Here is a 26,176-nt window from a genome sequence, read left to right on the forward strand (position 1 = left end):
GAAGTGATAAGAACATCACATTGATAAGAAGTGAGCGGAAATCTCTCTAACAGAGCCCCAGGTAAAAACCCAACAGGGGTTCTAATCCTTCTCTAATCCATTCAAAACGAAGAAAGATATTCAGGTTTGTTACATTTTCTTTTCTACTGTTTCCATGTATGAAGCTTGCTGCATATCTAGAAAGCCAGAGATGTTACATAGTTAATCTGGTTGAAAAAAGACAAAAGTCCATCCAGTTCAACCATTAAAAAAAAAGTTATAATCCTATACCCACAGTTGATCCAGAGGAAGGCAAAGCACGATCCAATTTGCTCCAGCAGGGAAAAAAATTCCTTTGTGATCCCCGAGAGGCAATTGGATATTCCCTGGATCAACTTTACCTATAAATGTTATATCCAGTTATATTCTGTGTATCTAGGGAAGAATCCAGGACTTTTTTAAAGCAATCCACTGAGCTGGCCAGAACCAACTCTTGAGGGAGTCTATTCCCCATTTTCACAGCTTTCACTGTGAAGAAACCTTTCCGTGTTTGGAGATTAAATTTCTTTTCCTCCAGACGTAAAGAGTGCCCCCTTGTCCTCTGTGATGACCTCATGGTGATCATATTCCCCCGTAATCTTCTCTTTTCAAGAGAGAATACATTCAGTTCCTCTAATCTTTCCTCATAGCTGAGCTCCTCCATGCCTCTTATCAGTTTGGTTGCCCTTCTCTGTACTTTCTCCAGTTCCCCAATGTTCTTTTTGTGCATTGGTGCCCAAAACTGAACTGCATATTCCAGATGAGGTTTTACTAATGATTTGTATGTTACTTCAGGGGATTAAAACTAGCAATGGAATTTTTCTGGAAGAAGTTGAGGAAAACACAGACAAGTCCAAATACAGAGAACAACAACGAACAAGGAAATATAAGATTCCCATCATGTACAGCAAGTCCCTTGTTCTACATCAAGTTCTGAGTAGGCTTGAGGTTCAGATTAGCCGCATGGTGGGTTTGCAATGAATTCAGGGTTGGGTTTGTGGTGTGCAGCTCCATTGAATTTATAGTGAAATTTGATGGACTGGATTTTGAAGGACCCCTAATACCCCACCCTTCAACTGTTGTTAGAGGGTTGAAATTGCCAAAAATGGGAACTATTTTATGTGCGAGCCCCCCGCTATATAAAGGTGGGTTCCCAGCAGTTGTCAATGTTTGCTGGCATAGTTTGGAGAGCTGACAGTGTGTGTAGGGAGAGTAAAGGTTGGTAGTACCAACTTGGTACACATGCAGGGGCGGACTGACCATTTGGAAACTCGGGCACTGCCCAAGGGCCCGGGGTCAGTAGGGGGCCCCATGAGATGCCCATGGTACCTTTTTCATAGGCTATTTTGAGTTTGGGCAAGGACACAGGGGCCCCTTGATCCCCTATTGCCCGGGGGCCCCATGAGTTGTCAGTCCGCCCCTGTACACATGGACCAAATATCGGCCGGTATCGGCCGGTTTAACAGAAACTGGCTGTGTGTACAGCGCTAGCAGCCAATGGTCAGCCAGCTGTTTTGAACAAAAAAAAAAACCTCCACATGTGTACCAGGCATCTGTTGCTATAAGTGCTATACTGGTTGACATTGTGTAGTACATCACTTGGTACTTGTGCGGTAAAGTAGAGTGTGCCAAAGCACCACATATTTATTCCCTTATTTTTTCATTTAGGAAATCCTCTTTACTAAAAAATGTCAGGTAGGCATGGAGAGGCAGAGGATCTGCACATAGAGGCAGCAAGGGGTGAGCAGATTCTTCTGGACAAAGTGCCTCATCTGTGAACCCCCTCATGCAATGGAACTCTATGTTGGCCATGCTACAAAGGCTGCTCAAGCAGTATCATGCCATTAATGAGTAGCTGAGTGAGTTCTGCATGAGGACAGGCTCTGGGGTTCTCTTCACTGCGTTAATGGCTTATCGTTCAGGACATGTTCTGTATTTTAGCACCTTTTGAACAGGCAATCAAAACAGTAAGCCACAGCAAGTTGGGGATTAAAGGTAGAATCTCCTTCATGTTCCTCATGGACCACACACTTCTTGGCCTAATAGATGAAGTAGAAGAAGGTAGCAAGAAGAATGTGAGGTGTAGGAGGAGGAGGGTTGGGGTGCTGGAGGCAAGGAAGAAGAGGAGGAAATGGGAAATGCTTTAAGAGGGATAGTTCACCCTGGGGTGCTATTCATGGTTAGGGTGCAATTATTTAGGACAGTGTTGTCTGCATCAACACTAGGGACTTCGAGTCCTCTGCTGTCCCATTGTCTGATGTCCCAGTGTCCCAATTTGGTCCAGTGTGGCTCTTTTTCCTCACGCATACAAGCTACAATACAACATAGCAAAAGTTAGCCTGGGATGTTGCATATGCTGCAGAGTGTTTGTGGTCTAACCAAGCTGCTTCCATACTGTCCAGCCACTGTGCAATAATTGTGACTATTGTCTCTCAGATAATACTGTACACTCATGTTTAGTCACGTCTTATTCAATAGCCTATATGGTATATATATTGATTATTTTGTGAATAATTTTGAGGAAAGTTGGGGGTGTAGAGGTGGGGGGATGTGGGTTTGTAGTTTTTAAGTGTTTTTTGTGCACTCTGTTTTAACAATTCCATTAAACTTTTAGGACAATGCAGCATGGTACAGCAAACAATGAAGCCCACAAACTGCTATTAAACTGTTCTGCTGCTGGCCAGTTTCTACCAAGTTGGAAGCTCTAGATTTTTTTTTTTTTATAATAGAAAATCTTTCTATAGCTTTTAGATCTGTTGTGAGTGCTTCTTTCACTGGCCTACCATCGCTTGATAAAAAAAATCATGTGTCGCAGCCCAAACTACCTAAAATAAAATTTTTCAAGTGGCAACGAAACAGATTAGAGCGCTACTGCTGTATTTAAGCCAAACTAAATTAGAAAGTTCAAATATCAAGTACATATCCAAACTATGTGATACCAGAATATGGTGTTGCTGCTGCCCTTGTCTGGGAAAATCAAACTACGGTATTCCAAAGCACCATACAGCTGAAGGACATCTCCAAAGGATGTAAATGAACTACTTCCCACCCAGCCACAGTATATTAACTGTGGGCAGGCGGCACAGGCAGGCTGGATCACGTACATTTACATGATCCACCCTGGTCTGGGTTAGGCCTCGTTCACACCATATGTGCAGAAAAAAGTATGGAAACTGACGCGCAGATCTCACTTGCAGAGACATCAGTTTACATCAGTTTTAATGTGTGCGTCAATAAGTTTTATACATGTTGCAGATTCCTACTCAGAAAAAAAATCTGTGGAGGATACTAGTGTTGTGGTGTGAACAGGGCACATAGAGAATAATTGATTTTGCTGTGTCCTTGCAGAACACGTACAGGAAATCTGACATCTCTGCACCATGGTGTGAACGAGCCCTTAGGGGAGTGCATCCATGAGCCCACTTCTAACCCCCAGTGTCAGTGACTACAGCAGGATTTTGTCAGTAGGTCCTGGCCAATGATTTATGGCTGACACCTGCTGATTGGCTGTAGCCAATTACAGCACAGAGCCCTGTTTCTACATACACACAGGGCTCTTTACACAGATCACCAATCTGGCTGTTTCTTCTTCTTGCAAAGCAGGGAGAAAAACAGCCAGATCTGTAAGTAAAATCAGCACATATCACACAGATTACACTTGTTAGGCACACAGTTACCCTTTGATTGCCCCCTTGATGTTAACCCCTTCCCAGCCAGTGTCATTAGTACAGTGACAGTGTACAGCATTAGCACTGATCACTGTATTAGTGTCACTATTGATGTCAGTGTCAGTAGTCAATTAGTGTACCTCCCTGCCAGCATCAGCTAGGGCTAGGAACACTAACCCAGTCCCACTATAAGCCGCTGATCACCGTCACTGCCAGCATAGCCTCATAGCTGCATAAATTCCAGTATACAGTATATACCATAGATTGTAAATGCTATAACTTTCAGAAAAACCAATAAATATACACATATTTTTTTTTACCAAAGATATGTAGCAGACTAAATTTTGGCCTAAAATTATGAAGAAATTAGATTTTTTTTTATTTGGATATGTTTTATGTAGAAAATATTGGGGGGGGGTTCAAAATTTTCGTTCTTTTTCTCATTTATATAATAAAAAATAAAAAAAACCCAGTGGTGATACAATACTACTAAAAGAAAGCTCTATTTGTGCGAAAAAATAATTTGCATTGGTAAAACCATCCAGAGGTCAAGTGGTTAAAGGTATGAGGTTTTTTTTTATGACAGCCTCAAAGTCACATTAAAATGACCCTTTCCCCATTCTAGTTTTTTTTTTTATTTTAATTGCCCTTCATGGCAGTGCCCATCTCCCTATGCCTATTTTGACAATAATTTTCCTATTAGCCCAAAACATTTTTAGAATTTAACTGGAGGATTCCTACCCCTGTAGATGTTAATGGGATTTGCTGCCAAATTTGTGTTTGCCAAACTACGAACTAGAGTCAGCGAATCCTCGGTAAAACCTGGACACATTCGCCCATCACTAGTCTTGTGGGAAATCAGTGCAGCACAGGTAACAGGGTCACACACTTAAAGCGTTTTGGGTAGTTTCTGATGAACCACAATAAAGTCAAGCAGCGGGTGGCCCTGTTGGTATCCTAAAGCCTGACATCCTTTGATCCAAAAATCAAAGGATCCGAGTGGTTAATTCTCATCCGAACATTGACTGCAGCCAATCACCTACAATCACTTGGCAGAATCCACTGTATTCTGACAGCCACTGGTTCCAGGTATCATAATACAATCGCCGCAGAGGAAGAGTCATCCATCCATTCTGTTTAGCAGCAGGCTGAATGTATGTCTACCACAAAGTCGTATTAAACCCAAAACAAAAAATGTAATACAATGCAGCTTACCAAGTATTAGATGTGCTGGCTGCATTCGTTTTTTTTAGCCCTTTTCCCCTCTGTGTTCACCTGGTGATCTGCCCTGACTATGTATGAAGGAGCTCAGGGGGCACGTTTGGTCAGACGCATTTCTAGACTGGGGTGAAGGGATTGTTAGATGTACTAGCAGATTTAGATACACTAACATATTGAAGCCAAGCTCCAGGTCTCACTTTATAAGCAGTTAATGCAACAGTTTTTTTCCTTTTGGGATAAAGGTGTTACTTAAAAAAAATAAAAGCTGATCATTGTAAGCACCCCTGCTTGTGTTAAATTGTTTGTCTCATCTCTGTAACTGATGCATTCTGCTGGAGAGCTTGTTCTTTTGAAAACAACAGATTTACTGGCTGAATCACCAGAAGAAAGAAAGCCTAAAAAAGAAAATAAATGCAGCCAGCACATCTAATAATTAGTAATACATTTTTGCTTTTGGGGTTAATACCACTTTAAGCCCCTCTATATGTTTACTGTTTACAGACTTTCTCTTAAGTGCCTGTTGTACACAGCTATGAATATTTCAGCCCCGTTATACGGGAACTAGCAGGATGTAAATTAGTTCTGGGGGGTTTGTGGAAACTGAAAAAAAATCTCAGATGGAGCTGTTAATATTATTATTATACAGGAGTTATATAGCGCCAACAGTTTGCTCAGCACTTTACAATATAACGGGAGACAATACAGCAACAATACAGTTCAATACAAGAGGGATAGGAGGGCTCTGATCCTGGGAGCTTACAACCTAGGAACTGTGAAATCATCTTAAACCACTGCTAATAATGAGCACTAATGTAGTGAGGGCTTGGTGACGCCATATATAAATATAATGACCCTGGAAGTCCTATGTTGTACACTATACAAAGTTCATTTTTGCTGCACTGTTATTTCACTCCCTTTTTAGCCTCATAGAACAGAGCCCTGTAATTCTACAAAGTGTAATATAGGTTACAGCGCAGAGAGAGCTGCCTCTAATCAGGGTGGCATTATACGGTATACAGTGGCAGCACAAGTGCACACATTGTTCTGTATGTGACTAATACCATTCTGGGACACTGACCTGGTTTTAGCTCTCTATGGACCCCTCTACGCTGCTGCCCTCTTTGCCATCTTTGTGTTTGAGGTCTTTTTCACTGCCCTTCATCTTCTTCCTAGTCATGTGTCCGCGGAACCCGGCTTGGATTTTCGTAGCCGCCGCATTGGCACCTGGGTCATCAAGGGCGATGTCCAGAGCTTCCTCCTGATGCTTCCTGCAGGATTCATTCTGAAACAGAAATCCAGCAATCAGACAATTGCCAATGCAACATTGTCACACTGTAGTCAGGCTTGTTCTAATTTTAAATGGACTTTTCAATGTATGTTAGAGCAAAAAGAAAAACCATATGGATATGTCTCTGGTATACATGCACATTTCCCTGTTTTATCCCTGTAGAATGGAACTCCAGAATTTTTTTTAATTTTTGGTTCCCCCAATATAAAAGGTGCCAATCTTCACTTACCCTCTCCATGCTCCATCACTGCCCCTGACTTCCAATCCAGCGCCGGTGGTCCTCTTCTGCCATTCTGAAGACTACCTGCAAGACCAACATGTTGTACTGTACATACACGACACTAGGGGACGCATCATAGGCTGGGCTTAGTACTGCAGGACTGACCATAGTTCATTCCAGAATGAATGAAGAGAAGAGGCTGCAGTGACATCACAGGACTGGCAAGAGAAAATTGGTATGTATAGGGATTAAAAAAATAAATACCATTGGGAAGGTGGGGGCAAGGAGGGTTACATGCCTGGAGTCCCCTGCAAGTACAGAACAAATCTATTAATCTGCAAGAAATGCACTCAGATTCTAATATTCTTCTAAGTGCTTAAGGGGGCAAAAATTTACAAGACATGGTGTCAGCCCTGCCCAGCTGTCTTTTGCTAAAATACATAATCTTTCCCCTTCTCCTTATCTCTACAACAGAGACTCATTGATCTGTAGCTCCAAGTTATGAACTCAGAGGGCTGGTTAGGTTCCTTGAGATAACACAGAAAGAGTCCCCAGGACAGCTCAGAATTTTTGGCAGGACCAACAGATATTTTTTTTGCAACAGATATTTTAAAACTCTTTCAATGGTAAATTTGTGAGAGCAAAAAAGAGCAAAGTAAGAGAGACAAAGAAAATAAAGTCCAAAGCTAACACTTCTTAAGCGGTTAAGATTTTATTTTTTGTTTCTGAAAATAGTGGTTTAAACCATATCAAAAAAGCTGATCATTGTAAGCACCCCGGCAGTGTTATATGGTTTGCCCCAACCCCTGTAATTGTAATTTGTGCTGGACAGCTTGGCCTGCAAATGTGGAATAGACTCCTTCAAGAATTGGTTCTGGCCAGCTCAGTGGATTGCTTCAAAAAAGGCCTGGATTATTTCTTGATACACAGAATATAACTGGATATAACATTTATAGGTAAAGTTGATCCAGGGAATATCCGATTGCTGCTCGGAGGATCAGGAAGGAATTGGATCATGCTTTGCTGTGGTTTTTTTGCCTTCCTCTGGGTATAGGATTATAACTTTTTTTTTTAATGGTTGAACTGGATGGACTTTTGTCTTTTTTCAGCCAGACTAACTATGTAACCCCATGTCTAAAATAAGGGCAAGCTTTAAATAATACTATATCCATCATTTATATTTCCCCACGGGAGCTGGAAGCACAGCTACGTCTATGGGATGCTCTGCTGACAGATGTTAAATATCCTGTATCTCACAATGCTTTATGTCTGTACAAGCTTTTGATGTAGCCATTGTGTCCAATAGGAAATGTTAAGTTTTTCTTAGTCCATTCTGTCCGTACCTAAAGGTGAATCAAAGTGTTTTTCTTTGTTTCTGAAAATAGTGGTTTAAACCATATCAAAAAAGCTGTTCATTGTAAGCACCCTGGCAATGTTATATGGTTTGCCCCAACCCCTGTAATTGTAATTTGTGCTGGACAGCTTGGCCTGCAAATGTGGTATGGACTCCCTCAAGAGTTGGTTCTGGCCAACATTTATAGGTAAAGTTGATCCAGGGAATATCCGATTGCCTCTCGGGGGCTCAGGAAGGAATTAGATCATTCTTTGCTGGGATTTGTGCTTTCCTCTGGATCAACTGTGGGTATAGGATTATAACTTGTTTTTTGGGTTTTTTTTATGATTGAACTGGATGGACTTTTGTCTTTTTTTCAGCCAGACTAACTATGTACGGTACTAGTCACATACAGTTGCCAGAATATAAAGTTTTTCACAATAGCGGTCCTGCAAAGTTTTTGTTGCTTTTCTTGAACCTGATACTACAGCTGGAATATATTTATCAATATTATTACATATAACTATGTTTCTTTATACATCTTATTCATTTTTTTTTGTATTGTTTACACGTATATAATTACCTCTGCAGCGCTACCCCTGAATGAGCCGTTGTAATTTAACAGGTTCTTTCCCAGAGGCAGCCCGGAACACAGCAACAGTTCATTCACTCTTGGCTCAGTAATCAGACTAGGGCAGGGGTCTCCAAACATTTAAAAACAAAAGACCAGTAAAATGTCCTTCAGGTTTTAGGGGTGCCTGTGCCCAGTGAGAATAAACAATGCCCCATCTTTGGTCTTAGTGGGAGAAATAGTTGGTGTCAGTAGGAAGAATAGTGCCTCAACATTGGTGTTAGTGGAATGTAATTTTGCCCTATTGTTGGTGTCAGTGGGAGGAATAGTGCCCCCTTGTTGGTGTCAGTGGGAGGAATACTGTCCCATCGTTGGTGTCAGTGGGAAGAATAGTGTCTCATCATTGGTGTCATTAGGAGGAATAGTGTCTCGTTGTTGGTGTCAGTGAGACAAAGAGTGTCCTAAATTGTCATATCAAGAAAAACAAAGGGGTGCGGCGCTGGAATCCCTAAAAACAAAGTTCAAATGTATGTATACACATAAATTGCACTAAACCCAGATGTGGATATAAAGTGACAAAAGTGGAAAATGCAAAACTCAAGGTGATATTAGTGAGCACTATTGATGTGCTGAGTGTTAATAACCATACACAGTCCTGAAAACAGTTCATATAAAGTGCTTAGAAGTGATGATCCATCTGAGGGGATCTCAGATAAGTGCTCCTTACAACATCCTGGTGACGTGCCGTGAAATTGTTAGGAATATGCACTCACCAGATGCGCAACCTTTATGCGCATATATGCATATGTAAATCTCAAAGATGTCTGCTGAAGGTCTCCTTCAGAACCGGATCAACTTACCGATAAGGATCCCCTTCCCCGGGGCAGTTTGCAGCACCTAAGGCCTCACTTCGGAATGGGCTCTGTACAGGTATCCGCTCACAAGGAGCCAAAAAGAAGGAAGCCCATAGTGCAGTATTTTCAAACAATATTTATTGAATGCAAGCTAAAAACAAGATAAAACACTGACCATGTGAGATGCTAAGATGGCCACTGGACTTCCACGCGGTCGCGGCAAAGGCATCACTGCGCACGGCTCCTCCTCAAATTTATTTCCTAAATTGTTATATCGTTAGTGTCAGTGGGAGTATTGTGTCCCACTGTTGGTGTCAGTGGGAGTATTGTGTCCCACTGTTGGTGTCAGTGAATGTAATAGTGCTATGTTGTTGGTATCAGTGGCGGGGACAATGCCTTACAGACTGGATAAAGGCAGGCAAAAGGCTGCATCTGGCCCCTGGACTGCAGTTTGGAGACCACTGGTCTAGGGGATGTCTTTCTAGTATTGCTGAAGAACTTGGATGGGGTGTAGAGTGACTATGGATTACTCCAGATTCACTGAACATTTTCTGGAGGACACTTCAGCTTGCTAACTTTCCCTAAACAGGGAAGAACCAGGTAAAGATGGTAGAACTGAGCCTCTTCTTAGAAACTATCCCAGTCAGGAATAATACTCCACCCAAGGGGTACAGCACACAGTCACAAGATCCCTGAGCCCCAGTCAGTACTCACAATGTCACAGGATCACTGGATACCTACTTCCAGAATAAACCGAACGATCTTCAGTGAGGGAGAGGTTACCATACAAAATGCCAGAGGACAGCCGGACTCCTAACTTCCACATATAACACTATATATAACACTGTATACTACATAGTAGATAATGTATAACATGATTCTCTTATATAATCTACTGTATGTCATGCTCTATGACATTTCAAAATACTTAAATAGATCTTAACTTTACATTCTGTTATCTTGTTTCCCAGCCCTGATGAAGGAGTATTAAGCCCCTGAAACGCGTTGTTTTTTTTCTTGGGGCCTGTTACTGTGAACAATAAAGATTTACTGAAGTTGCTCAATTTCAGTGGAGCTCTCATTCTGTCCAGGTGTTCAAAATGTAATCTTACAAATGCAAACTCAGGAGCTGGGTGACACTGGGGGGGAAAGTTGATTTACTAAAATTGGAGCACTCAGAATCTGGAGCAGCTGTGCATGGTGGCCAATCAGCTTCTAACTTCAGCTTGTTCAATTAAGTTTTTTGACAATAAAACCTGGAAGCTGATTGGTTTCTATGTAGAGCTGCACCAGACTGCACTCTCCAGTTTAAGTAAATCATCCCCCTGTGTGAGCTCAGATAGCTGAAAGGTCAGCGGCTGTCAGACTTAAAGAGACCTCAGATTTTATAATTTTCCAAGGCTCGGGGGGGCAAAAATGATTGTAGATTTCAACGGTATCTCACTCACCTTACATCAGAGACTTGACGCATGTCAGAGACTGCTTGTGTTTAGAACTGAGCATGGCCAGGGAAATCATGCCAATACATCTGGCTGACCTCCAAAATCTATGGTCACCTTAAGCTGGCCATAGACACAGAGAATTTCGAAGGAAAAGTCTTATGAAAATTTGTAGGAAAATTGTCAGAACATTCTTGGAAAATTCAAAAGTGTGAAGCCCACGGTGTGCAGTTTCAGTAGAGGAGAGGAACCTATACAACTGTGCAAGACTGAAGGGAAGGCTGGAGGTCAGCTTTAGAAAAAAATGTAGAGAAAATCCAAAAAGATTCAACAAAAAATCCTTTTTGTTTCTTCATCTCCTTTTACAATGTTCTGGTAAGAAGGAGTTTGTAAAACTTTTTAGTATAGAAAGAAATTTAAATGATAGTTATGTAATATAGATCAAAGTGCCTCCTGTTCCCGGTCTCATGCTGAGAACTTAAATGGCTCTCGGTGAGGACGGGCCGTTTCTTAGAGATTAATGAACTGAACACTTCCATTCTGCTCATGTACAATTAATGGCACTCCACCGGGGGTGAGAGCTCTTCACTTCATGTGTGTCATTTCATGTAGAGGGAATGAAGGAAGACATTGAGAATTAGTAACGTCATGAAGAATGGAGAATAGCTACAGGGAGGTCACTAGTTTCTGCAGGATAAAAGTTTGGCCCACCAATTGCCTGCATCCATTCTGTATGTATGATAGGTAGACTTTGATGGTCAAATATATCATTTATCATATGTTGTCAAGTAGATGGGAACTTGACTAAGAGAATGTTCTACAGTCTGACAATAGGCTGAATATGGATGAGATTTGGCAACTTTTCAGGTTGGTCCCTGGAAATAAAGAACAGCCTGTAATGCAGTGGTCAGCCGAGCCACAAGAGCCAATAATTTAAAGGAATGGATTATTTCCATGTCCCCAATGCAAGTTTGTTTGACAATAGTTTATTTATTAGCCCTGCAAATAGCCAGAACTGTCTCAGATTTGCTGGGACAGTACTACAGCTTGGCTTTCTGTCCCACTGATGCTGTGTCCTGAACCATGTCCCAGGATCACAGCATCAACCTCATTTGAGTTACTGCACATGCACAGTAATTCAGAAAGGCATGAACTGCAGGTATCAGGGCAGTGAGTGGGCATTCCTCCCATATTTAGAGGGGATTTGACTCAGAGGAACCCATAAAGTGGGTAATATGGACAGTCCCCACATATTTATAGGCAGAGTTGGGGGTACCAAACTCATAAAGTGGCCATGATTTGGGTGCACCCACACAAAAGGTTGGTGAATGAAATGCAGACACCACAAGATGTTCTCAGTTTTCCAAGATGGTCATCCCAAGGGCGATTATCTGTCCCTAACACCAGGTATTTGCTTGTTGAGTGATTACTTCTGAACACCGGCAGTGTTTATCAACTATTCTTGAATTCATCAGACTGGGCCACCTTCTTCCATTGCTCCGTGGTCCAGTTCTGATTATCATGTGCCCAGTGTAGGCACTTTTGGCTAAGGACCCGGGTCAGCATGGGCACCCTGACTGGTCACAACCCCGTACAAAACAAACTGTGATGCACTGTGTGTTCTGACACCTTCTACCAGAACCAGCATGAACTTTTTCAGCAATTTGAGTGTAGAACCCCTCTAGATATGTGCTAGGATTAGGAAAATGTAATTCTCGCTCACTGTATCCAGTAGAGCTGCATTCTGTTGTTACGTAAATTTAACTTGATGTGTAATCAGTGTGGCTGTTTGTAATTATTTAAGTTTGTTTCGGGTTCCACAGGCAGGCTGCAGGTTCGAATACTCCTCCTGCTTTCTAGAACCCTCTGGATGGTTCTGGAACACAGGTGTGGAGTAAGGTAATTGAGCAGCATTAATATTTATACTGTCTCAGCCAACCCTACGGGAGACTGCACAAATGGTTGCTGGGAAAGTGTATAAATATTTTGAGACCAGGAACAGAGGTGTCTTGTCCCTGCATAGGAGATCCCCCCCCCGGCCACCTGCCATGTGTTTGCTAATCATTGCGGTTTCCAGCTGGGTGAGCTGGTGGGCTGGGTTTTGCTGGAAGTTGCTGGAGCTAAAGGGAAAATAGTGTTCAAAGTTCTGAAGAGCTAAGAATATTTAATTCTTAGTGAAAGGATTTTGCTTGGACTGTCTATTGACAAGATTCATCTCTTTAAGCTGCTAAAACAGTCCATCTCTTTACTTGTGCAAGGTTCTACATACAGTAGTTCTACAGAGAAAGTGTCCTCCTATTTGTACATACACTATACAGGATTGACAAAAGTATTGGGATGCCTGCCTTTTACACGCGCATGAACTTTAATGGCATCCCAGTCTTAGTTCGTAGGGTTCAATATTGAGTTGGCCCCGCCCTTCGCAGCTATAACAGCTTTATCTCTTCTGGGAAGGCCGTCCACAAGGTTTAGGAGGGTGTCTATGGGAAGGTTTGACCATTCTTCCAGAAGAACATTTGTCAGGTCGAGCATTGATGTCGGACGAGAAAGCCTGGCTCGCAGTCTCCGCTCTAAGTCAACTTAAAGATGTTCTGTTGGGTTGAGGTCAGGACTCTGTGCAGGCCAGTCAAGTTCCTCCACCCCAAACTCGCTCCTCCATCTCTTTATGGACCTTGCTTTGTGCACTGGTGTGCAGTGATGTTGGAACAGGAAGGGGCCATCCCAAAACTCTTCACACAAAGTTGGGAGCATGAAATTGTCCAAAATGTCTTTGTCTGCTGACACCTTAAAAGTTCCCTTCACTGGAACTAGGGGGCCAAGCCCAATCCCTGAAAAACAACACCACACAATAGTACCCCCTTCACTAAACTTTACACTTGGCACAATGCAGTTAGACAAGTACCGTTCTCCTGGCAACCGCCAAACGTCCATCAGATTGCCAGACAGAGAACCGCACTCCAGAGAACATGTCTCCATTGGTCTAGAGTCCAGTGGCGGCGTGCTTTACACCACGTCATCCGATGCTTTGCATTGCACTTGGTGATGTAAGGCTTGGATGTAGCTGTTTGGCCTTGGAAACCCATTCCATGAAGCTCTCTACATACTGTTGTGCTAATCTGAAGGTCACACCAAGTTTGGAGGTCTTTAGCTATTGACTCTGCAGACAGTTGACGACTTCTGCGCACTGTGTGCTTCAGCATGCTCTGACCCCGCCATTTTACGTGGCCTACCACTTGGTGGCTGAGTTGCTGTTGTTCCCAGTTGCTTCCGTTTTCTTATACCACTGACAGTTGACAATGAAATATTTAGTAGCCAGGAAATTTCACAAAAGGACTTATTGCACAGGTGACAACCTATCACGGTACCACTCTTGGAGTCACTGAGCTCCTGACAGCGACCCATTCTTTCACAAATGTTTGTAGAAGCAGTCTGCATGCCTAGGGGCTTGATTTTATACACCTGTGGCCATGGAGGTGATTGGAACACCTGAATCCAATGATTTGGAGGGCTGGCCCAATACTTTTGGCAAATAGTGTAGTTCTGGAGTATCCCACTCAATTCTCCATCCCCATTTAAGTTACCCAAAAATAAAAACACCAAATACCCCTAGACTGTTCATTGAGCCAGAGAGTGACTGTGACCGTGTGCCTGGCTGTGGGACAACTGCTGGGAAAAGAACACTAAGCATCGTTCTAGCTGCTCTCTGCTTTCAGCTAGGGAACAAACATCATTTCCTTTAAGGATAATGCTCAAGGCATGTGGGGGAACTTTTATTTTTTCGGGCTCAAAAGCCCCACACCGAGAGCTACCAGACTGGCTTGTTGTTTTCAAAAGCCAATGTACCACATTCCCCTGATATTTTTTATATATCTTTGTGACTTTATTTGGATTTTTTTTCGCATTAATAATTTTTTATAGTTTTTATATTCCCCTGACTGCCTATTAAGATTACTTTTTAAATGTTTCCCTGAAAGCAATTTTTTTGTAACATGTCTACGGCCACCCATTTTCACAAAGATATGGAGGTTGGTTCTCCCTCTAGTGGCCATCGGTATATCTGACTGGTGCAGGTAACACTGTTGCTGTTTATGACAAAAAAAAAAAAAATCCCAATTCTGGGCTAATTTGTTTTTCCAAAAAAGTGCCCCACCACAATTGTGAATGACAAAAACATTGCTCAGGCTGCAATAACACCTCCTTTGCGGTACTGTCCCCTGCAGTACCTCTTCTCCATCACAAGATGTCCTCAGTCTTCCAAGTTGAGTTGGTCCCTGTGTTATACAGACCAGAAGACTGAGTACATAAGGTGAGTTCAGAGCATCATGGATCCACCCCTGTGTATGGGGAGGGTTGGTGTCAATACAACCTCCTGCACTCGTAGCACAAACAGAAAGAAGACCCCCTGCATCATGTGACCGGCCTGAAGACTTCTGAAAATGGTAAGTATAAGCATAGACGTTCTCCGCTGATCATCTCAGCACACAGACGGCCAGTGTATGAAGGAGTGATGTCAGCCCTTCACTGGCGATCTGTTGGAAAATTCTCCCTCCAGATTCTCCAGCCCAGAGGTGGAGAATCGGGGAGACCAGTGGTAATTTACTGCTGCTTAGTAAACGGTGTTTGACTGATCTCGTGAGATTACAGTAACAGCAGCCGTTCTAGCATTCTAAGCATTTGTAGATCGCTCCTCTGCTCATTAGGAGCAGCAATCTACACCGCTTCATGAACAGTCATTCAGAGAACTGTCTCTGAGAATGCCAAAGAACTGAGCTGCTCCATGATTATTATTATTATTATTATACAGGATTTATATAGCACCAACAGTTTGCTCAGTGCGTTACAATATAACGGGAGACAATACAGCAACAATACAGTTCAATACAAGAGGAATAGGAGGGCCTGATCTTTGGAGCTTACAATCTAGGAGGGAGGGGCTAGTGGTACAAAAGGTAGTAACTGTGGGGAATGGACTGGTAGGAAGAGTGGAAGATTCCATTATTAGCTAAGGGTAGGATAGGCTTCCCTGAAGAGAGAGGTTTTCAGAGTTTGCCTAAAAGTGAGCAGAGTAGGCGATACTCTGATACATTGGGGTAGAGAGTTCCAGAGGATGGGGGAAGCTCTGGAGAAGTCCTGGAGATGAGCATGGGAGGAGGAGACAAGGGACCTAGAGAGCAGGAGGCTGTGCGAGGAGTGGAGAGTATGGTTTGGGTGATATTTGGAGACAAGATTGGTGATGTAATTTGGGGCAGAGTTATAAACGGCTTTATATGTTATTGTTAATGTTTTGAATTGTATTCGTTGGGCAATGGGAAGCCAGTGGAGGGATTGGCAGAGAGGGATGGAGGACACTGAGTGAGGCCAGTGGAGGGATTGGCAGAGAGGGATGGAGGACACTGAGTGAGGCCAGTGGCGGGATTGGCAGAGAGGGATGGAGGACACTGAGTGAGGCCAGTGGAGGGATTGGCAGAGAGGGATGGAGAACACTGAGTGAGGCCAGTGGAGGGATTGGCAGAGAGGGATGGAGGACACTGAATGGAAGCCAGTGGAGGGATTGGCAGAGAGGGATGGAGGACACTGAGTGAGGCCAGTGGAGGGATTGGCAGAGAGGGATGGAGGACACTGAATGGAAGCCAGTGGAGGGATTGGCAGAGAGGGATGGAGGACACTGAGTGAGGCCAGTGGAGGGATTGGCAGAAAGGGATGGAGGACACTGAATGGAAGCCAGTGGAGGGATTGGCAGAGAGGGATGGAGGACACTGAGTGAGGCCAGTGGAGGGATTGGCAGAGAGGGATGGAGGACACTGAATGGAAGCCAGTGGAGGGATTGGCAGAGAGGGATGGAGGACACTGAGTGAGGCCAGTGGACGGATTAGCAGAGAGGGATGGAGGACACTGAATGGAGGCCAGTGGAGGGATTAGCAGAGAGGGATGGAGGACACTGAATGGAGGCCAGTGGAGGGATTGGCAGAGAGGGATGGAGGACACTGAATGGAAGCCAGTGGAGGGATTGGCAGAGAGGGATGGAGGACACTGAGTGAGGCCAGTGGACGGATTAGCAGAGAGGGATGGAGGACACTGAATGGAGGCCAGTGGAGGGATTAGCAGAGAGGGATGGCTGATACAGAACGGTTAGTAAGGTGGATGAGTCTGGCAGCAGCATTCATGATAGACTGAAGAGGGGATAGCCTGCGATGAGGTCGGCCAATGAGGAGGGAGTTATAATAGTCAAGGCGAGAGATAACAAGGGAGTGAATAACTTGCTTAGTAGTTTCCGAGGTTAAGAACGGGCGTATCTTGGAGATGTATAAAAAAACATCCAAGTCAGAACCGCACCAATATGACAGCTGTAATTGCGGACGATAGGGTGCGACTTATCATGCGATTTGCAAGTCGCATGGCATGCAAATCACATGGCAAGTCGCAACCGGGGTCTTAAATGTTCAGCTATTTGGACAAACTTTAGAGGTCTACTTTAGGTTTGGGTGTACAGTAATTCAATAGAGTAGAGAAAATCGACTTCAACAGAACGGGAATTTTGCCTTTCGGCGCCTCTTGTAAATTCTGTTGCCGTGTTTATAAAACAAAAATCCACAAAAACACATTCCCGCCTTCCTCCAGTGCGGCTCGATAGATTCTACCGTTCCATGCAGAGTGTAATTTCACTAACAAAACAAGTGAAAGGTTCCCGGCGAGCTTCTGAGCGCACTCTGTGCCGTGTTTAATTAGAACGCTCGGGAGGAGAAGAATGGAGCATTATGTTTCCTTTGTGTCGGAGCGGCATTGAAAACTGCGAATGGCACTTTTGTGCAATCATTTTCACATGAATATAGCCTGATTATATTTTTTCAGCGGTTACACTTAACATTTAGCGAGATCGCAGGGCGGCGCAAGACGTTCAGCTCTTTAAATGTCAAGCTGTCTGCGAGAAGGTTTATGGCAAGTGGGCGATGGTTTGTATTGTTTACCTGGCTGAGACCCTCGGCGGTGGCTGACAAGCGGCGTTTATTAGAGCGCCTCTGGAAAGTGTGGTATGTGAGGCCAGCGTGGACAGCCTGGAGGGCAGGCGTCTGCTTGTAAGGGCGAGAATGTCGCCAACGCACCTTGGACCCATCAGGAGAGGAGAAGTAGAACTAAGCAAGGCTACAAGGGAGGGTTTTAATCTGTCAGTTGCATTTTTCCATCTGTGTCCCATAGTGGAGATTCTTCCTGGCTTCCTCTCCCATAACCAAACAGGAAGTGAGAGGAAATCCCTCCACAGGTGAGTGTCCCCATTGGAAGATTTCCCCTCTATTCCTGTTCTGGTGACAACTCAAAATTTGGGAATTTCATTTCAAAGTAAACAGGACACATAGAAAGGGTGAATCTCCCTAACGGGGACACAGACAGCAATGCAAACCTGACCGTTCCAATCCCTCTCTACCCTATCCAAAACAAAGGTATATTTAAAGTGTTACTAAACCCACAACGCCAATTTCAGTCTGTATATGCAGTAAAGCAGGCTTGTTATACTCACTGTGGAACCTAAGGGGTTAATCATCTGCATTGTGTAAAAAGGCTGTTTGATCCTGTCTTCTCTGATCCTGCCCTTCTCCCAGTGTCTCCCTCTTATCTCCTGATAAGACATATGGTATGGAGTCACACTTAACATGCTCAGCTTGGTGTGTATTGCTAGAGAGGTTTTTTTTGTTTCTTAGGAGAGTGCATGTGATCAGCGCAGGGCCAATCAGCACTGTCCAGACAGAGGTCAGGGGTTCTGCATCCTCCTAGAGCAGAAATAAAACTCCTACAAGTTTTAAACAGTGCTCTGCTGCACACTGATAGAAGTCACAAGACTACTCTAACTTCTGATGAGAAAAGGTATTTAGCAGTTTATATTTACTAAAATAACTGCATTTCCATGTTCTGTGTACTGTGGGATACCAGATATAGTGAATGCAGGGTCCGGGGAGACCAGATATAGTGAATGCAGGGTCTGGGGAGACCAGATATAGTGAATGCAGGGTCCGGGGAGACCAGATATAGTGAATGCAGGGTACGGGGAGACCAGATATAGTGAATGCAGGGTCCGGGGAGACCAGATATAGTGAATGCAGGGTCCGGGGAGACCAGATATAGTGAATGCAGAGGCCGGGGAGACCAGATATAGTGAATGCAGGGTCCGGGGAGACCAGATATAGTGAATGCAGGGTCCGGGGAGACCAGATATAGTGAATGCAGGGTCCGGGGAGACCAGATATAGTGAATGCAGGGACCAGGGAGACCGGATATAATGAATGCTGGGTCCAGGGAGACCAGATATAGTGAATGCAGGGTCCAGGGGAACCGGATAAAGTCAATGCAGGGTCCTGGGAGACCAGATATAGTGAATGCAGGGTCCGGGGAGACCAGATATAGTTAATGCAGGGACCGGGGAAACCAGATATATCGAATGCAGGGTCTGGGGAGAACAGATATAGTGAATGCAGGGTCCAGGGAGACCAGATATAGTGAATGCAGGGACCAGGGAGACCGGATATAATGAATGCTGGGTCCAGGGAGACCAGATATAGTGAATGCAGGGACCGGGGGGAAACCAGATATAGTGAATGCGAGTCCGGGAGACCGGATATAGTGAATGCAGGGTCCGGTGAGACCGGATATAGTGAATGCAGGGTCCGGGGAGACTGGATATAGTGAATGCAGGGTCCGGGGAGACCGGATATAGTGAATGCAGGGTCCGGGGAGACCGGATAATGTGAATGCAGGGTCCGGGGAGACCAGATATAGTGAATGCTGGGTCCGGGGAGACCGGATATAGTGAATGCAGGGTCCGGGGAGACCGGATATAGTGAATGCAGGGTCCTGGGAGACCGGATATAGTGAATGCAGGGTCCGGAGAGATCAGATATAGTGAATGCAGGGTCCGGGGAGACCAGATATAGTGAATGCAGGGTCCTGGGAGATCAGATATAGTGAATGCAGGGTCCGGAGAGATCAGATATAGTGAATGCAGGGACCGGGGAGACCAGATATAGTGAATGCAGGGTCCGGGGAGACCAGATATAGTGAATGCAGGGTCCTGGGAAGACCAGATATAGTGAATGCAGGGACCAGGGAGACCGGATATAATGAATGCTGGGTCCAGGGAGACCAGATATAGTGAATGTAGGGTCCGGGGGGAAACCAGATATAGTGAATGCGAGTCCGGGAGACCGGATATAGTGAATGCAGGGTCCGGTGAGACCGGATATAGTGAATGCAGGGTCCGGAGAGACCAGATATAGTGAATGTAGGGTCCGGGGAGACCGGATATAGTGAATGCAGGGTCCGGGGAGACCGGATATAGTGAATGCAGGGTCCGGGGAGACCGGATAATGTGAATGCAGGGTCCGGGGAGACCGGATATAGTGAATGCTGGGTCCGGGGAGACCGGATATAGTGAATGCAGGGTCCGGGGAGACCAGATATAGTGAATGCAGGGTCCTGGGAGACCGGATATAGTGAATGCAGGGTCCGGAGAGATCAGATATAGTGAATGCAGGGTCCGGGGAGACCAGATATAGTGAATGCAGGGTCCTGGGAGATCAGATATAGTGAATGCAGGGTCCGGAGAGATCAGATATAGTGAATGCAGGGTCCGGGGAGACCAGATATAGTGAATGCAGGGTCCGGGGAGACCAGATATAGTGAATGCAGGGTCCGGGGAGACTAGATATAGTGAATGCAGGGTCCAGGGAGACCAGATATAGTGAATGCAGGGTCCGGGGTTTAGTAACACTGTAAAAGTGATCACATGATATCAAGTGTACGTATAACATATTGAAGTCATGAAAGACCCCTTTGTCAGGCATGTGATGATTACAAGCCTGGCGAAGGGGCAATGCACAATTTTGAAAGGTTGCACTTACATTCATACTTGCTTTGGCCTCTGAAGAGCGATCCACATTCAGAACACTCTTCAGAAAGCAGTTGACAGGCAGAGTGGTGGTGTTGTATCACCTCCTCACTGCCTGCCTTAACCGCTTGAACCCTGCACTAGCACACCGAAACTGCGTGCATTGCATGCATTAGCGAGGCACTTGTAGAGTGGATCCGTTCACTTGAAAGTGACAGAGGTACAATTTCTACTGCAGGCATACAGCAAAGCATTGTGGCCATGGCATGTGTACCCTCCTGGCTGCTGGGTCCCAGTGGTTGGGGGGCAAAAACACGACCATGGGGTTTTACCACCCCTCCACAGCTATTGTGAAGAATCCCTTACACTTGATGTCATCAAACTGATCCAAGGTGTGCTGGTGACATATACTTCCCGGAACACCGATTTCCCATTAATCAACTGCTCATTGCTCCAGCACCCCTATACTTCATGGTGTAAAGCGCTAATAAACCCCAAAACAAAACTGTAATATATTCACCAATCCTTAAATCTTCTGGCTGCATTTGTTTTCATTTTTTTTCAACTTTATTTTCGCCTAGTGATCCTGCCAGTAACACATTTCCTGTTTCAAGATGTTCCCGCTCTGGTCTTGGCTCCACCCCCTCTGTAGTGGGCGGGGTCTACTGGACCGATCACACAGTTCTGCTCTCAAGCTATGCAGAGCACAGCAATGATGTCACAGCTACATTTACAAGGTAATATCTGGGTTTGCAGAGGTATTTAGTGGACACAAAATGCATTTATATTATTTGAGGCTATTGAGGATGTTTAGGTGAACATTTTTTGTGAATGGAGTTCAATTTTAAGTATCAATATATCCAGTATTTGGTGTACAAGACTCAAACGGCCAATCTCTGCCAATCCCTCCACTGGCCTCCATTCAGTGTCTGCCACCCCTCTCTGCCAGTCCCTCCACTGGCCTCCATTCAGTGTCTGCCACCCCTCTCTGCCAGTCCCTCCACTGGCCTCCATTCAGTGTCTGCCACCCCTCTCTGCCAGTCCCTCCACTGGCCTCCATTCAGTGTCTGCCACCCCTCTCTGCCAGTCCCTCCACTGGCCTCCATTCAGTGTCTGCCACCCCTCTCTGCCAGTCCCTCCACTGGCCTCCATTCAGTGTCTGCCACCCCTCTCTGCCAGTCCCTCCACTGGCCTCCATTCAGTGTCTGCCACCCCTCTCTGCCAGTCCCTCCACTGGCCTCCATTCAGTGTCTGCCACCCCTCTCTGCCAAGCCCTCCACTGGCCTCCATTCAGTGTCTGCCGCCCCTCTCTGCCAATCCCTCCACTGGCCTCCATTCAGTGTCTGCCGCCCCTCTCAGCCAATCCCTCCACTGGCCTCCATTCAGTGTCTGCCACCCCTCTCTGCCAATCCCTCCACTGGCCTCCATTCAGTGTCTGCCACCCCTCTCTGCCAATCCCTCCACTGGCCTCCATTCAGTGTCTGCCACCCCTCTCTGCCAATCCCTCCACTGGCCTCCATTCAGTGTCTGCCACCCCTCTCTGCCAATCCCTCCACTGGCCTCCATTCAGTGTCTGCCACCCCTCTCTGCCAATCCCTCCACTGGCTTCCACTGGCCCAACGAATAAAATTAAAAATACCAACAACAACTTACAAAGCCATCCACAACTCTGCCCCCAGCTACATCACCAACCTGGTCTCAATAAATCCACCAAACCGCTCTCTTCGATCCTCCCAAGACCTTCTGCTCTCTAGTTCCCGTGCTTGTCTCCAGGACTTCTCCCGAGCTTCCCCCATCCTATGGAACTCCCTACCCCAATATGTCCGGCTATCTCCTAATCCATCCACTTTTAGAAGATCCCTGAAAACCTTTCTCTTTAAAGAAGTCTATCCTGCTTCTACCTAGTAAACCGCCTTTTATTTCCTCCATCAGCTCTTCCCCCACAGCTATTACCTTTTGTATCACTCAAGCCTTCCTCCTAGATTGTAAGCTCCCAGGATCAGGGTCCTCTGTTTCCTCTTGTACCAAATTGCATTGTAACTGTAATGTCTACCTTCATTTTGTAAAGTGCTGCGCAAACTGTTGGCGCTATATAAATCCTGTATAATAATAATAATAATTAGCTCCCTGTAATCAGGACTGGGGGTGGGAGGTGCAGCACCAGGAGCCAATCAGCTCTGCTACATTGCACATATGCTGATGGGAGGAGGGGCCAGGTAATGACACTGTGCTGCTGCTGTTCTCTCATTGACCACTCATCCGGCTGGAATATGTTTTTGGCCAAGTGATGCTGCTGCTGCAGATGACGATCTGTCTGTGCTGTCTGGCAGGGCTGCTTGGATCACTACTGGCAGATCATACAGGTCACATACAGTATGTGTATTTCTGGTACATATTTAGCCGCTTTGGTCTACCTAAATACCTTAGATTGTACGCCCCTTGAGGGTTAGGGACTGATGTGAATGTACAATATATATGTAAAGCACTGCGTAAAATTGACAGCTATATAAGTACCTGAAATAAATAAATAATAATAAAGCCAAAACTCTTTCTGGATAGAGTAGGTAAGAGATAAAGCTCGAATCAGTTTTCATCTTTCTGTGTCCCGTCGGAGTTTTCTCCTCTTCCCGTCTCATAGAGGGGAGATCTCTCTTAGACAAACGTGTCACCACTGGAAGATTTCCCCGCTGTTCTTGTGACAACGCTAATATGGGAGGGTGGATCTCCCTAGTCGGGGCACATAAAAAAAAAAAACTGATCCGGTTCTCCACCCTTCCCTACTCCGTCCAAGTTGAAAGAAAAGCAGCTTTGGCTTTAGATAAAAGACTGCTGCTGTCAAGTTGGCCATACACTCAGTGGCGTCCCTAGGGGGGTGCGGGGGTGTGGGCCACACTGGGTGACACCATCACAGGGGGTGCAGGAGCAGGATGCCAGCAGAGCTTCTGGGCTCTGTGAAGGTCCTGGCCAGTTATTGGGGTGATCCCGGATTCCCGGCACAGTGACAGCTGCCCCCGGTGTAGCGGTAAAATGAGTATCCCGTGAAGATATGTACCCTCTGAGGCAACTGAGCATGTGCTGGTTTCAGGCCGAAGAAGATCACAATATCGTCTCACTAATGACTGGTACATCATGTATATCTGCTAATACTCTTCCTCAAATCACACTACCTACTAATCCTTGACCCCCTCCCCCCTGTACATCCTCTGATACTGCTCCCTAGGTTATATTTCATATAAATCACTATTACCCCCTGTACATCCACTGATACCTCTCCCCAACTTACATTGCCTTCATCAGTCCACTGCTACCCCTATACATCCACTGCTATCACTGTACATTCACTGCTACCACTGTACATTCACTGATATCCCTGAACATCCACTGCTACCCCTATACATCCACTACTGCTACCACTGTACATTCACTGCTACCACTGTACATTCACTGCTACCACTGTACATTCACTGCTACCACTGTACATTCACTGCTACCACTGTACATTCACTGCTACCACTGTACATTCACTGATATCCCTGAACATCCACTGCTACCCTTATACATCCACTGCTACCACTGTACATCCACTGATATCCCTGTACATCCACTGCTACCACTGTACATTCATTGATATCCCTGAACATCCACTGCTACCCGGTACATCCACTGCTGCCATTATGCATCCACTGCTACTCCTGCACATCCACTACTAGCCCTGCACGTCCACTGCTACCCATGTACATCCATTGCTACCCCTGCACATCCATTACTACCCCTGTACATCCACTGCTACAATTATACATCCATTGCTACCCCTGCGCATCCACTGCTATCCCTGCGCATCCACTGCTACTCCTCTATATCCACTGCTGCCCTGTACATCCACTGCTACCATTATGCATCTACTGCTACCCCTGTATATCCACTGCTACCCCTGTACATCCACTGCTACTTCTCTATATCCACTGCTGCCATGTACATCCACTGCTACCCCTATACATCCACTGCTACCCCTGTACATCCACTGCTACCCCTGTACATCCACTGCTACCCCTGCACATCCATAGATACCACCTTGTTCATCCAGTCTTCCCCTGCAAATCTACAGATACCCCTGAACATCCACTGATACCCACTGAAATCCACTCACTGTACATGCATTGCTCCCCCTGCCCATGCACTGATACCCCTGTACATCCACAGACAACCCTGCACATCTACTGCTACACCTGTCCATCACTTAATACTTCCTGTCCATTAATTTATATTCCCTACACAGCCACTGATACACCCGTACATCCACTGCTTTTCCTCATGAAATCACACTTTCATCAATACTTAATACCCATCCCTCCCAAAATCACACTGCTGGTGTCAATCACTGATAGCCCTCCCTAAATCCCCGCTGCTCTAACAAAAAAAAAACTAATACCCCATACATCTGCTGATGCCCTCTCCTCACACCACATTTACTGATCATTGATACTCTGCTACATCCATTGATACCCCTATATATCCATTAATACTCCTGTACATCTACTAATACCCCCTGTGCATCCAGTGATACCCCCCATATGTAAATTTTTACCCTTTTTGAAATCAAAGAACCCTCATCATTTAGTTATATATACCCCCCCCCCTTCCATCCACTGATACCAACTGTATATATACTGATACCCCTTGTACATCCACTGATACCCTTTGTACATCCACTAATACCCCTCATACATCCACTGACACCCCTGTATATCCTCTGATACACCTCGTACATCCATTGATACCCCTGTACATCCTCTGCTACACCTCATACATCCATTGATACCCCTGTACATCCTCTGCTACACCTCATACATCCATTGATACCCCTGTACATCCTCTGCTACACCTCATACATCCATTGATACCCCTGTACATCCTCTGCTACACCTCATACATCCATTGATACTCATGTGCATCCATAGATAACCCCTCTATATTCACTGATACCCCTCTAAATTCACTGATACCCTTGTGCATTCACTGCTACCCCTGTAACTCTACTGATACTCCTTGTGCATCCACTGATACCTCTGTAAATCCATTGATATACCTGTACATCCACTGATACGCCTGTAACTTCACTGATACACCTGTACATTCACTGATACCTCTTTTACATCCACTGATACCCTTCCTACATTTACTGACACCCCTTCTACATCCACTGCTATCCCTGCACATCCACTGCTATCCCTGTACATGCACAGCTATCCCTGTACATCCAATGATACCCCACATAAATGTATTGATACTCCTCCTACATCCACAGCTACCCCTGTATATCCAGTGATACCCCACATAAATGTATTGATACTCCTCCTACATCCACTGCTACCCCTGTATATCCAGTGATAACCCACATAAATGTATTGATACCCCTCCTACATCCACAGCTACCCCGTACATCCACAGCTACCCCTGTATATCCAGTGATACCCCACATAAATGTATTGATACCCCTCCTACATCCACAGCTACCCCTGTACATCCACTGATACCCATGAAAGTTTACTGAAACCCTTGTAAATCCACTGATACCCCTCTTACATCAACTGCTACCCTTCTTACATCCACTGCTACCCCTCCAACATCCACTCTCACCCCTTCTACATCCACTGATACCCCTCCTACATCCACTGATACCCCTGCACATC

At 45.2% G+C, this 26,176-nt stretch overlaps 1 protein-coding gene across 3 annotated transcripts in view; it reads right to left on the reverse strand.

Annotated features, from left to right (window-relative positions):
• The window catches only part of SPA17 (sperm autoantigenic protein 17), a 115,515-nt gene that overhangs the window by 20,124 nt on the left and 69,215 nt on the right, over positions 1-26,176 (reverse strand). For all 3 annotated transcript variants that reach the window (XR_016313252.1, XR_016313253.1, XM_089680907.1), the window contains exon 7: positions 5,986-6,189. Coding sequence is in view for 1 of the 3 variants with exons in the window: in XM_089680907.1 (XP_089537033.1) it covers positions 5,992-6,189 (198 nt within the window). In the remaining 2 variants the exon portion in view is untranslated. The remainder of the gene's footprint in view (positions 1-5,985; positions 6,190-26,176) is intronic.

This window comes from Staurois parvus, unplaced genomic scaffold (genome assembly GCF_062004578.1).
Source record: "Staurois parvus isolate SC_StPar_1 unplaced genomic scaffold, SC_StPar_1.0 ptg000253l, whole genome shotgun sequence".
NCBI lineage: Eukaryota > Metazoa > Chordata > Amphibia > Anura > Ranidae > Staurois > Staurois parvus.